Below are 14,512 nucleotides of genomic sequence, written 5' to 3'. Positions count from 1 at the left end.
TCGAAATTATAATGAGTAAATTGGTTAATTATATGCATCAATTTAAATTACAATGTTTATCAAAATATGAAATATATTTTTTAAAAAGTCAATAAGAAGAAATCATCAATTATCTATCAATGGAGGTTGACGGTTTGACAGGTCAACAGTTCGATGATTTTCTCCCTTTTCTGGTTTTATGGATATGAACAGCTGAAGACTGTTATCGTTAACTCATATGGATGATGCTCAAGTATATACACATTCGAATAGTAAATGGCGAACAGAGATATTTGTACTTATCAATTTTGCATGAGCCGGTTTAAATAATTCAAGATAGTGACCTTGACGAACCTTGTTATTACTATTATAGTAGAGGAAATAATCTTATTATAAAAAAAAATATTTTCAACGTCAGGCACCTGTGGACCCTTTTTGGTTTCCATAACTGAAATATGTTTTTTAAACTTCTTTTATGTAAAGGTCTTACAAAGTTGCATAACTCGCACAAAATCGAGTTATGCAACTCATCAGTATTCATTTTTTATACTTTTACTATACAAGAGGCAAAAATAAATTAAAATCAGTTAATTCGTCTCTTGACCAAATGGAATGAATTTTATTTTGTTACCTACCATCAAAACAGACATATTTAAAGGACATCTAATTTTTAGACGGTGGCTAAAAATAGCCACGGTCTATTGCTACGGTCCTGGCCGGAAGAGTATTTCTCACGGGGACCCTAGCGGATAAGGGACGATAACTCTGTTAGGTATGCAGTGTTACATGCAATGTTTTATCTTTGTGTCGATTTCAGTATGAGAACTAATTTTCATCTTATCAGATGTTTTAAGCATTATAGCTGCTAATTATTTTGAAAATACATTTAAATAATGTATGAAATTGTGTTTTATTTTAAATGAGCCATTACCCCGTCTGCTTACGCGGTATTAATAATTTATGCACCAACTGCCAGTTGTGACGTTTAACTCTGTATCACGACTGCATAAGCTATATCACTGCGATAATTGGTCAAGATATCTCACAATAATTGCTTCTTGTTTTTTTTTAATGATGTAAACAATTGTCAGAAACATACTATTTAAACTAGTTTGCCATTTCATATTTCAGCAATTTTGCTTCATCGATAAATTCAGTCATTTTCAACGCATTAGTTTTAGTTGAGGCAGTATATTTATTTTGTTGTAGCTAATTCCAAAGAATACAACAGATACTGACAATTAATGAATATTACATAATTTACATTTTATTGAACTTCAACCGATTAATGGCACACTTTCTTGTACAAGTGTGCATGTGTTTTCAAACAAACAAACAACTTTCAATTTACGATACAAATGTGTTTAATTTTGGACTGACCTGTGATTTACAATGTACCTTATTTTGTAACTCACTCAGTCTTTAGAAACATTAATTTTATTACAGGCACCTCAATATTCATCAGACAATATTTACTACTGATGTTGACGCTTTACTTGCTCCTGGCTTTCTCTCAAACACGCTAATCGACGTCGGATTGTAAGATTCACGTGCAAATCGAGTCGCCATTTTACAATTTTACATGTATATAAAGAAACCACATTTTACGATGTTTCAAAGATTTTCAGTTCAGATTTTTTGTAAGCAAATAAGGAATTGAAGACATATGCTGTAAAACGTCTTATTGATTTCACGGCGTGTCAGCTCGTGTATCTCTAATTTGCAGCAAACGCTAGCTTTTTTGTGAGAAAAAAAAATCGGTTCAACTCATGCGATATTCCATATACTAGTACATTTATGGTACATTGTGAACGGTAATGTAAGATATAATAATTTTGTTAACTAAAGAGTTTCTGTCGAATTTTTTCACAATGAACTGAATAACGCAATTCGATGAGCGAAGTACAAATAGTGACTTAAATCCATATGAGCCCGTCCCTGCTAAATGTATTAGAAAATCTTTTCTTTGGACTTGGGGGGATTTTTCACTAACAGATAACATTATTTACATATGTACGTAAACATCGCCCCGTTTGTTCTCAAATAATTTTTAACTCGCGAGTACAACTCTTATGAGCTTTCTTTGACATTTGTTTCCATGTGTTAGCACCATTTTGTCAACATGCATTTACAAATAGGTGGGCCTATATAAATGCGCAAGTTTGTTGCGACTCGCAATTGAAATACACACCGGTTAGAAAGTGTCAGCACTCAAAGCAATGCTACATCGGCCGTAGTGTATATTTGCAATAAATAATGAAACATGAAGGCAAAAAAAATGTGCTTCATAGATGACTGTAGTATTCTGCTGAGCTACAGAACTATAGCTTTCCGGAAATATTGCCGGGATTTGCGAACCCTAGATCTATTGTCTAGTACATGCAAAGAATAAAATCTTTATATACACAGCTGTCAGGTCAGAAAAACGTGCGTTCAACTGGGATTTTGTTTGTTTGGTTTTAAAAAACTTATTTTGAATAATTAATCAATATTTGTTGTAAGTTTACGAGAAAATTTTAATGTAGCAAGTAACTTGTGCGTGTTAAAGTGTACTGGGAAGCAATAAAATATACATGTGACTTTCCCGATTTCATTAAAATGAATTAGCTAAATACAGTAGAACAAATGTACTTTATTAAAACGTTGAATAATGAAACTGCCGCGACTGAATATTGTATGATTTTTTTTCTTCAAATTTTCATTCACTTTCGTTGTGAGCAAATGGAAATCATCCTCCAAAGTCGAAGATTGATTGACTCTACCCACTCTTCTGTTTCATGATGACGTGCATTCCAAAAGCAGTTTTCTCAAACAGGTTCTTGTAAACCCATTACGTAAATGTATTAACTGACTATGAGGACAAAAGCAAGTGTGAATTTCCCCGTGAAGAAATTGAGGGAAAATGTTGTCAAGAGGGACAATAAACATACTAAAGTATGACCAAATAGTTAGTAAAAACCTGGTAAGTATTTTATCATACCAAAGCTTTATTTGTTCTCGTTACTTTGAGAAATCTACAATATATTTAGAGCACAATAGTCCAATCCAAACCTTTCAAAAGTTGTTCCCCTTTGCAGGGTCATCCCAAAGGTCAAAAGGGAAAAAAAACCTCAAGATTCCCCTTCTTTATACAATCAAATATTTGGGCGTACTGTGATGAAATCGCTTTGGATTTATTCATTCAATATTTGGTAGCAACCCACATATTTAATGAGTCATTCTGGAGCAATGAAAATACATAGTATTACCGAAAACGGGTTTTTAATGTCAATTGATATAGATACAAACATATAGATACAAACTTCTACACTACAAAGGCTACTGTGATAAATCTATGGGTTTTCCCCGAAAGATGACGACCAAGAGACACAGCATTTGTAAAGAGTGGATTGAGATCACAGCTACGATTTCCACAGAATTATCCATGTAGGAAACTCACGACCAGTTGTGCGAGTAAGCGTTACGTATTAGTACATGTTTGCGGTATTGGCCGCGGTTTTCGTCTACAATAATTATCATACATGTAATATGCCACTTTCAAACGACGCCACCGTCTAACAGTACTTTCAGTACTTTGATTTTTTTTAATACGACGATTTCATACAATTTTTATAGTTTATCAAACTGTTCTAACTTTCCTGTTTGCGTGCAAACAGCATTTGGAAGATGCTACATATACCTCGGAAAAGAAAGTGGTCCCGATGAATCATTTTCGGCCTTTAAAGATTATATTAGATAACCTTGTCTAAGATACTTTTTTTTTAAAATTAATATACATTCTTCACGATATCTTATATGCTGCAAAATGCGTCATGGGCACTATCCATAGAAATATAGAAGAGAATGCACCACATTTTGTATTTGAATTATAGTGCGCCATTACGCGTTCTTTGTGTCATAACTTTTTTTTTGGGGGGGGGGGGGAGGGGGAGGAGAGGGAGGGGGTTGTCCGGCCCTCTCTCCAGATTTGAAACGTTGGTTATTGAGCCATCCTTCCGTAAAATATGGACATCATTAGCTAGTTCCTCAGAATATAGGTACATGTACGCATGAATTTACATGTAGTATATATGCAAATAGAAAGTCCCTTCTCTTCCTAGTACTCCCAACCCACCCACCACCCCATATTTGGCTAGTGAATGGTAAATCAGTCATTTGAACCTGTTACCTTACTCGATAAACTGTGTATATTTTAGAAACTGTTTTCTAAAACAATGTATGAAGACTATGCCACATACTCCCTTGTTTACGTAAACTCCCTTACTGACAAAAATGAAAGAATTTATAATATGAAATTATATTTATGTGTATGCAACTAATGATAAAAAACACATCGGAGTTGTACCTCACCTGATGATCAAAAGTCAAGCATGTTGTCTACAATGTTTTATTAATTAGGCAAAGATTGGCTTCGATCTAAAGATGAAGTCATCATTTATCTCTGTCTGCTGGATCAATTGTTCATTACGCCATCCGTTCCTTCTGATGCTGATATCACACGAACAAAGGGCTCTCATAAAAAGCACAGTCTGTGCGATAATCAATATTGGATGTTGTAAAGGAACAGGTGAAGTTTTTACACACTTGTCTCCGTCAAACCTCGCCAAAGTTCACTTGACATAAAGATATGAATCTACAAATCAATTCAAAATGCACCATATGACACTTTCTATACGCAACATAACAAAATCAAGCATATATGATATCATTATTTCATAACTAAAGTACTGGATGTAACTTTATGATGGACGGACTGTATCTGTGTGTACATACTATACTAGATTTTTGTTGGAATAAGACTTTTCATTATAACGTCAATAGGAAATCATGAAAAAATTATAGTATCTCTTCGCAAAATCAAATATTTGATGACGTCGTATAGCTTTCAGCTTTCTTATTAAGTTACTGTTTGTTTTCCGTGTTCCAAATTGGGCTATTTATATTATAGTATCTTTGGTTAATTGCCTGTCCTAAGTGAGGACTTTACTTTTTTAAAAAGCATGGCTAAAATTTGAACAGACTTGGGTATTTTTATGAGCGGTCTTTTTCATTCCATATTCTTTTCTGGTCGATGGGGTGTAATATTTATCTAAATGGTTAAATAAATGATAGAATTTAAAATACACCGCCCACTTTGGGCACTTTCATCCAATGTGTCACAGATAAGATGTGGGACTTGCATTTTTCTCTGTGTACTTTCTAGATAAATGATAAGTTCGTGTGGTGTTACGTACGATAACTCGGGGCCAGAACTTCCTCCATATCGGTATATCAGGCAGGCTCCCGTGGGCTGTATTTTTGTGATTATATGCAAAGGATTATACACGGGGAATTAAATACATTCAATTCCCTTGTAATGTAAATGTGTATAAAAAATATTTCTTAAACATTCAAATATATTTCATTTAATAAATGTATGTATGAAATGAATGTACAAAACGTCTCAAAATATATAATTATAAAATAAAAGAAATTAAGTCATTTTTCTGTTGCAAAAATAACACACATCGGACACAGAGCGTTCTATTAGCGTCCGCTTTCAAGCCAACATTTAATTTGTCCTGTGTGATTGGGGTGTTATTTCTATTTATGATTACAGTTTACAGTATGTTTGTCACTCGCAAATAAGTAAAATGATATTCAATATCGAAATGGTATAGAAGCACACAACTTTCTTATTCAGCTATTCATCTGACATTCAATTCTATTGTTCGACTGGCTTGCATTCATTTCTTATATGCGCTGTTGACATCAGATATGTAAAACTTCCTGATCTTGTATAGAAAGTCTCCATACTATATTTACCCGTTCTATTATATATGTACAGATTGCGAACGTTAACGCCAGATGTCGCTAATTGGTAATTTCAATCGCCGCTCCCGCGGGTTCTGTCTCCCCCTGAGACTCAATGTCTCAGTACCGAGACCCGGAGTTATTGTACGGCCTGTACATATTGTCATTCCTGTATGGATAATCCTGCTTAGATTGGTAACCATTCTTTGATCCTGAATAGTCATTCCTTGATCCTGAATAGTCATTCCTAGATCCTGAATAGTCATTTCTAGACTTGCTGTAGTCATTTTTAGAGTTACTACTATATTCGTATCTAGAATCGTAGCCATATTTCTGAGCATTTCCGGGGACTACATAATCGTTGCGCCGACTGTCGCTCGTGTAGGCACTGTTGCCGTAGCCATTCTTCCCGTACTCCGCCATCGGATAGGGCGGACTCATATCATCGTCGTCATCGTCATCCATGTTTCTCCACGTGCATGTAGCGATAGCCAGGCAGATAAAAGCGATGAATAGAATAAACCCACCAAGTCCGAACGAAAGGATGGAGTATGGGAAGACTTTGCCATCAATCGCCTTGTGGGACTCTGACACGACTACAATCACGACATAGACATAGGCGAAGGCACCGGCAGTCAAGCCAGCAACCAGGGCTGCAAAAAAGCATGTAGTTTTGTTTTAAATCTTTATTTGTACGGCTGCTCATTGGTTTCATTAATAAATGTGAAATTATACCGAAAATCATCTTTCGGATAGGAAAAAACGTAAGTGATACAATCGACAATAAAGTGTTCTGTCTTCAAGTAACATTACATACCTCCAAAAAATTGAAAGATGGCGGCTAGTACGTATGGACATTTGCTCTTCACGTTCCCGCATGCGCCGACGATAAGAATGAGGCTGGCAAATAGAGTCAGACCTACCACGACTGAGGTGATGACTTGTATGATGAGGAAGAAATTATTGACAACTGAAAGAAAAATGTAACCAAAGTTAAATAAAAATGAAATTAGTATGTTATGTGGCAATGTTATTGACTTAATTATTACATACCATATACAAATTAACAGTTTTTGTACATTTCCACATCCTTTCATTTTCTAATCAATTCATATTATTATCAAAATCTAGATTGCATGTTAACCATATTTCAGATCGTTTGTCAAAAACAGTTTAATGATGCTAGGTACAAGCATTCAGTTATGAAGTCTCCAAAGGTTTTGTATACAAATGCATTGAACCTGTGCATATGAAATGTCATTATGCATTGCATTGTCAGGTATACCAATATAGGTACTACATGTATTTATTTTGTCGTCTAGAATTTAGGAACTTCCACATCAACAACTGTTTTGGAACAACGCTTTAAGCGTCGTTTTGGGACTTCATTATCGTTAAAGGGCTAGTGTGTGGTTTTCATACACATGTCAGGTATGTAAATGTTTCTCTTGTTGACAAAAACATGAATAATTGAAATACGTATGGGGCCGATCTTATCATAAAATTTTTGTTCAGCAAAATCGGGTCGGTGCATATAAAACAGAGGTCCTTGTTTTAGCAAAAAGAGCTTTCCTTTCGCGCTATGATAAGCTATAGTAACCCACCTAAACACACACATGCACACATGCAATACAATGTACGTAGATTTCATTAAATACATGCACAAAATCATACTAACAGGAAGGTTGTTCTTATTCGTCCATCAAAATGTCTCACAGTATAGAAATAAGGATTGTTAACTTTTGTATAGGGATTAATTCTCTGGACCTGGAGGAAGGGGGGCTGTTCGGAGTTATCACTGACTAGGTGTTGGTATTAAATATTCATCAAAGCTATGGTATTTTTTTGTTGATCCGATATCAAGCAAACTTTACATATTTATAATATGATTGCCTGTCGATGACACCTACGTTCTTTAAGGTATGATATGACAGGTCTTCAAAAATAGCGCGTAGTATAGTTGCAGGGAGGGAAGGGGTGACTGCAGTGAGGGGAGGGGTCTTGTCCACACACAGGTACATGTAAAATCCCACTAGCCACATGTACATGTACCATAGGGGTATGAGGATTGCTGGAGGAAACGTGGCGACCAACGTAATATTTTAAAGTCAAGAAGTTTTGTCATTGAATAACTTTACTGACAAACTGAATGTTTGCATATAATTTCACACCTGGGTGCTGTCCACCGAAATTCACTTTTTACATTAGAAGACAAGCCCTCCCACTGATTCACTGACAACGTATGTAAATCAGCAGGGAGCGATCACAAAAAAGACTGAATTGGCAGGAGACTGGGAGAATATATTATATTGTTATTTCATAACAAACATCTAAAGATATGATTTACTCTGTATGTAGTCACTGCAGTCAAAGTATCCGTCAGTTTGAATTAATGATAAAGGTCTAGTTACAGGAACAACACAGAGTAAATTATTGAAACGTCTTCCTTGTTATGTACATTTACCTGCAGAGCGATATAATTTCTTGAAATAAAAAAATGATAATAAAAGCTATGTTTTCATACACGAAAAGCCAGTATTAGAGAAAATATATAATACATGTTATATGGCATGGACGCGTTTCTGCCTACCTTTAGAATATACACATGCATATGTACCTGATACTTACTTATAGCAGCTGCATCCGAATTTTCCCGTTGTAGGTCATAGTATGAAAAGACAGTACAGTTTCCACTAGATATATCCCCTGGGTTACAGACCAGACCGTAAAACACTCCCAGGTAATAGTTGGTTCCCACGAACCACCACGGTAAAAGGTACCCGACGGTAATGAAAAACAAGGCCAGCAAAGTCAGAACAAATGCCACTTTCAACACACCTGGCCAAGCCATTTTGTTCAAACGATCACGGATTTTCTTAAAGTCAAGGATGCACACATTTACAAAGCCAGCCCTGTATCTGATCAGTATTGGGAATTAAAATTCCTTAGCCGATCATATGTGGCAATGGCGGACGATAATTATCCGAAAACGGCAGACGTTGTGCTAGGCAGTCCGACAGAAGATAATGTGGCCAGTCTATGCCTCGCTATCAGTCCTACTATCTTCTGTACACACACTGGCTCCAGGTGAAAGTCACGCCCTTCTTGTTTATAAATTAAACGGCCTCTAGTGAGCTACGTCACATCGAATCTAGTTTTGTTGAATGGTCACCAACCGGAACGGGGTTTTTTTTTTATCCTTCACTCGGGTCGCTTTACGATATACCTGACTCTCGATTCTATAAAGGGATTCAATGAACCATGGTATCCATTGTTATTACTACGTGTACGGACCTCTGTCGACACCCATGACCTCCCTCCGTTGATGCCTCAACAAATACGGGGACTTTGTTATATATATCATATTTCATTGAATGACATTTTTTAGATACTCGAAATATTCTATTTGAAGTTATATTTCCCACACTTGCGTAAAAAATGTATAAAAATTCAGTCATATCTATCACATGCCACTGAAAAGAGGTGTGTTGGCAGGAAAGAAAAGGATCGGGTATTTCTTTGTTGAATTTTTAACATTGTTGAAATATTATAATATGCTATCAAATTGTATTAGGGAATGACAGTTGGAGGATTCAATTGATAAAAGAAACCATGCTGCAGATTAGCCTTAAGGAGGACTAAGAGAAAATCCTTTGTAATTATAGTGGATCAATGTTATCTATCGCCCACAGAATGGATTAACAAAATTATCACCATTTTGGTTCAACATTGCGCAATCTACCTAATCCGGAATCAGATTAACTCCGAACACTAGAAATTAAACCAACATATGGTTACGTTCATTTTTTTTTTTTTACAAAATTGCATGCATAAAAAAGTCTGATCAACTACATGTATATGAAAATGATTTGTGCGTTACGTTCCTCCTTTTAATGTATAACAGTTTTATTTTTACCCCTAACGCATCGTGTTACGACCAAAACCTTATTAACATGTCTCTATAAAACCTTTAATCCAATTACTAGCTTATCTGGAGCCATAAATACTCAGTCCGCAATAGAAAGGTAAGTTGGTAACGGCCAGTAAATATCATAAAGATAAGTTAGAAATTAGGGTTCCATATTTAATAACTTTACAGCATTATTAGTAGAGCTTATGCCAAGATAACACAGCTGGACAGCTCCCATAAATGTCTATATTAGTATACACTGTGATATTTAAATACTTACACACAAATTAAGTTAAGTTGATCATAGACCATTCACTTATACATGGCCTATGTAGTTCCATTCTCCTACTTAAGTCATAATTTTCTTATCTACTTTATTCAAAATAAATTTACGATAGATTCGGACATTTGAGGAAATATAAACTACATGTATGTTTGATCTCCATATAAAGTCACTCAATTTGAGTGATTAGGTATTTCGGAACGTGGGGAGTCGTATGAAATATTCAAATACATTTTAAGTAAATTAACGTATAGAAGATTCGTAGCAGCTAATATACATGCAGTGATAAAAAAACGCTAACTACGGTATCGGAGATAAGCGGGTGACCCCTGGCGGGCCCGGGGGAGACATATGTTTGTGATGTTGGCCTCGGTCATTATTTAACTTACTAACTCGCTGTAACAGTCCGCCACAAAAAGGCTGTGTAACCCCATGTACGCCAAATCACACCTACAACTTGACACCGTTTTCTCTCTTTGTAATTAGGGATTTCAAAGAAGAGAGAGAAATCAGACGGAATGGATTTAACATTGCAAGATGACATCAGCCTGAAGTGGTTTATTTTAGATCTAGTGATGCAATAATTTACTTATGACCGAAGTGGAATTTGAAAGAAACTCCATGAACTTTGAAAGAAAGCAGTCCATTTAGCCTCGTGTCGTGAATGCGAGAGGTGCGAGTTCTGGGGGTGCCTCGGGCGGGGTGTCAAATGGAGACGTTCTGTACTAACACTGTATCAGACCAGTGATTATCGCTTCATTTACATATTTGTATTGTATTTCTATGCTGGATTCTATTTCGACCAGCCTGAATTCCGAGATCGTATTGAGGAACGAATATGTCAGCTTTATAAATAAATCCGAGTATGAACCAATAGACGGGTTATTTAAAACAAAAATACATTGGTAGGGGGAAATGATTGAACAGCATTATGCAATGATTATTCTATGGCTAGACAGGTGAATTTCTTTATTATCCTGTAAAAGGTACATCTATACGTGTAATTTGGTTTCTTTGTCAGATTTCTCTTTTGAGTTATAAATCAAAGTTCAAACCTTTTGAACTTTAAACATCCATGAAGTGTACTTTCTCTACTTAAATTGTAGGTAAAGTGCTTCTTTAACTTTTTAAAAAAATATATTTAAAGTTGCATTTTTTAATAAACGGCGTCGATAGCTGTATAGATATTACAGAAATCGTGGCGTTCATGCTTGTGTATAATAATTATTACATACATCCAGTCTTTAATTGTTATCTATTCTAGGGGCAAGGACAATAGGGTCACCTGAAATGTTTAGTTTTAATTTTGTTCAAAATTCTTGACATATCCCCAAACCAGTGAGGCGTGCTTTTAATTGGCGCTACATTTTGCCACATATAAGACTAATATACAAATTAAGATGACAGCTCGTTGCATACAAAGATCACACCTTCTTCTGGTGTCGCCCTTGATCATTTATCATAACGGGGATTCGGGACATCTTTGCACCATCATTACAGCTCGGTTAAATAATGACCATCACCATTCGTGTTCACATGGCGTTTAGTGGGCTTTGTACAACACATTAACGCCCAGGCTGACTGCCCGACTGTCACAACGCTCCTAATGGTTTTAATTAAAAGCTTCACAGACTGTTCAAGAAACTGCGAGAAAGAGAAATTTTTATTTGGAAGTTTTGCTTGATAACCTACAAGATCGGCATAGAGAGCGATGCGTGGATTAATGCGTCATTGTGTACCCCACCCTTATTGTTAACAAAAGTGCAGGCAATTTTATTCTTTTGTAACATAAACATTTTTATAGATAAAGTCATGCAAATGTATCCAATTATGTTTTCAAACATTGAATACGGAAAAAAATCCGCTCGTCATCATCACTAAAAACTTTCTTTTATTGCTTTACCGGAGAGTCACTACGATACACTTAATGCACATTTTCATCCATGACAAAATAATTATGAAAACAAAGCAAAAAGAGCGTATTTGAGATGTCCATACAAAGAAGGGTGGATTTTAGAGGTCATGAAGAAAAGGCACTAATAGAGGTCAAATTCCGGTGAACATAAATCCAGACACACCCAGGTAACAAACCTGGAGAGATCAAATTTCTACTACCTGAGTTATATTATCATTATATGCTTTTTACAATTAGAATGTTTATGTTCGATTCGTTCATAACCATTACCTAGTTAAGGAATGCAAGCAAAAATACGATGAGGAGTGAACGATTTAGCAGTGTCAGAAGTTGTTTGTTGCTTACAAATATCCTTCAGTATTTTTTCAGTAACTTAATAACGCGAGATGTTTCTTTAGAAATCAAAATTTAAAATCAAGTCATGCAAACCATCGCATGCCAGTTCATTATAATGTTATACATGTTTTGCATGCAAGCACACACACAAACTCAATGTTCAGTGACTAACAATTTGTCTGGAAATTGAGTCACATTATTACCATCGGCCCTTTCAAAATCTTTATGCACGGTTAAAATGCGCCCATTTGATATGATATAGAAAGATACAGTAACTAAACGAGCTCAATTTATAACATGAGATAAACGGTTAATAAGTTTAAGAAAATATTGAGAGAGAGAGAGAGAGAGAGAGAGAGAGAGAGAGAGAGGGATGCCTGTGGCTATGTCATTGTGACCTTATTTGAAAGAGAAAGGCTAACGCTTTTTATTTTGCAAAGTCTATCGATCATCATTCATCGATAGACTAGATACTGTCTATATATAAAATTCACCGAGTCACTAGTATGAAAGTTTACCTGTCATGACCTGTTTCAATATTTGAGTCAAAAGGTCAAAAGATAAACAAATGTTCCATCCGTGTCTATTATTGCCCAACATCTATATACATTAACGGCTATTAGTTACCTCATCTTTACACAAAACATTGGTTGAAAATGACATGTGGATAAACCGTGTCGAATGTCAAAAGGTCAAAGTTTAAACAGTTAATTCCTAAGACGCTTTAGCAAATTTCATATTATTCCGCAAACGCGTAAAGAAAAACAAGTGTGGAAAACTGAAGTAGGACAGACAGACGGACTGACGGACGCAGAGGAAAGCTATTGTCCCCTCCGGTGAAAACTAGCAGGGGACTAATAAGTGAAGAAAAAAAAACATATTTCCTCTTTTTTGGGTAGCCAGGTTGGGTCACATAAAAATTCTCCATTATATATTAATTATACTCATAATTTTACATTTTAAAAAGCAAAAAAAAAAAAAATCTATTCAATAAATTAAGGGAAAAGTACATAATACAGAGTTTATTAAGGAACTATTTATATTTTGTAGCGGAAGATTTTCGGGAAGATGTTTTTAATACAGAGTTGTAGTTTCCTAATTTTCAGTGCAGAACAAACTTTCAGATAGTTTGTGCATTGTGATACCTTTATTTTGTTCCCAAAAAAAAAACATCTTTGAACAATTTTTTGAATATTTCTAATCACGTATATTGGCGTATTTACTAATATTTCATAAAAGTCAAGAAGGAATTACTTAAAGTGTTGCCTAAAATTAGCCTATTTCATGCCATATCAAAATTTTACTTAAGAACTTTTTCTTCAAAGTTTTTTCATTTTATTTATTTTAAATAAAATCTACTGTATTTGATGCCTTGGTTCATTCCCATAAAAAAAGATAGAGGAAAGAGAGATTTATGATACATGTATCTGCAAGCTGCATTATCCGTGCAGAAAGGTAATGTTAAATGCACTGTAGCACGAAAAGAAGCATATAGACGCCAAGTTTTTCTAAAAATACTTAATAAAAAAACTCTAAGACTTTTGATCGCAGGATCCAACCTCTTTTGAACGGACAAATATTTTGTTAGAATGAAAAAAGCAGCAATAAAGTCGGCGGCGATTTTGCATTGCAAACAGTCTTAAAGAGTCCAATGAAACATGTAGTTTGAAAAAATAATGTACAGGGTGTTCGAGAAGGTTTTATTAGTATCATTATACATCTCTGCAAGAAATCTTTTTCAGTATCTACAGTAATAGTTTCTTCTGCTTATAGGTCAAATGGGATCAATGTTATCGAACAAATCCTTGGTAGGTTTTTTTTTCAATTTCAGTTTTACTACATTACCAGGTATGCATATTTTTGTATGAAAAATCTTCAAAAAGTGACGGTAATGAAAACCTTGGACAGATTACATACATAGATACTATGTATGTAACCTGTCCAAAGTTTTCATTATATACATGTATTGGTTTTATAGGTCTGGTCAGATGGACGTTAAATAGTATGACGGAGTATGTCGCTTTCTTTCCGTATATGCAAGATACTGAATATACCAAAAAGGATCGAGTATATAATGTATACAATATGTAATGTTTGTTACATTGTACATGTGTTTATTATTGCAAGAGGAACACATTCTTCATTTCAGAGAAACTCAGTGGGTATTTTCTTCTGATGTTCGAAAAACTCTTGTTTTGTTTGCAGTATTTCTTTTCTTCGTCATTTATTTTAATTTGTTTTCACTTTTGATAATATTCTTTATGCTCAAAAGCATCATAGTCGATGAAAGTTGATT

The 14,512-nt window shown here is 35.0% G+C and overlaps 1 protein-coding gene across 1 annotated transcript; it reads right to left on the bottom strand.

Moving 5' to 3' along the window:
* Positions 1–5,368: 5,368 nt before the first annotated feature.
* Positions 5,369–8,904, bottom strand: LOC105317539 (uncharacterized). The gene is made up of 3 exons (XM_011414198.4): positions 8,401–8,904; positions 6,590–6,742; positions 5,369–6,425 (listed from the first exon to the last, which is right to left on the bottom strand). The coding sequence occupies exons 1-3, from the start codon at positions 8,621–8,623 to the stop codon at positions 5,893–5,895; spliced, it is 909 nt and encodes a 302-aa protein (XP_011412500.3). The 5' UTR covers positions 8,624–8,904; the 3' UTR covers positions 5,369–5,892.
* Positions 8,905–14,512: the final 5,608 nt, after the last annotated feature.

The sequence above is a fragment of the Magallana gigas genome, chromosome 7, assembly GCF_963853765.1.
Source record: "Magallana gigas chromosome 7, xbMagGiga1.1, whole genome shotgun sequence".
NCBI classification, from domain to species: Eukaryota; Metazoa; Mollusca; class Bivalvia; order Ostreida; family Ostreidae; genus Magallana; species Magallana gigas.
The sequence above is the reverse complement of the archived record's forward strand: the minus strand, read 5'-3'. Positions and strand labels throughout refer to the sequence as shown.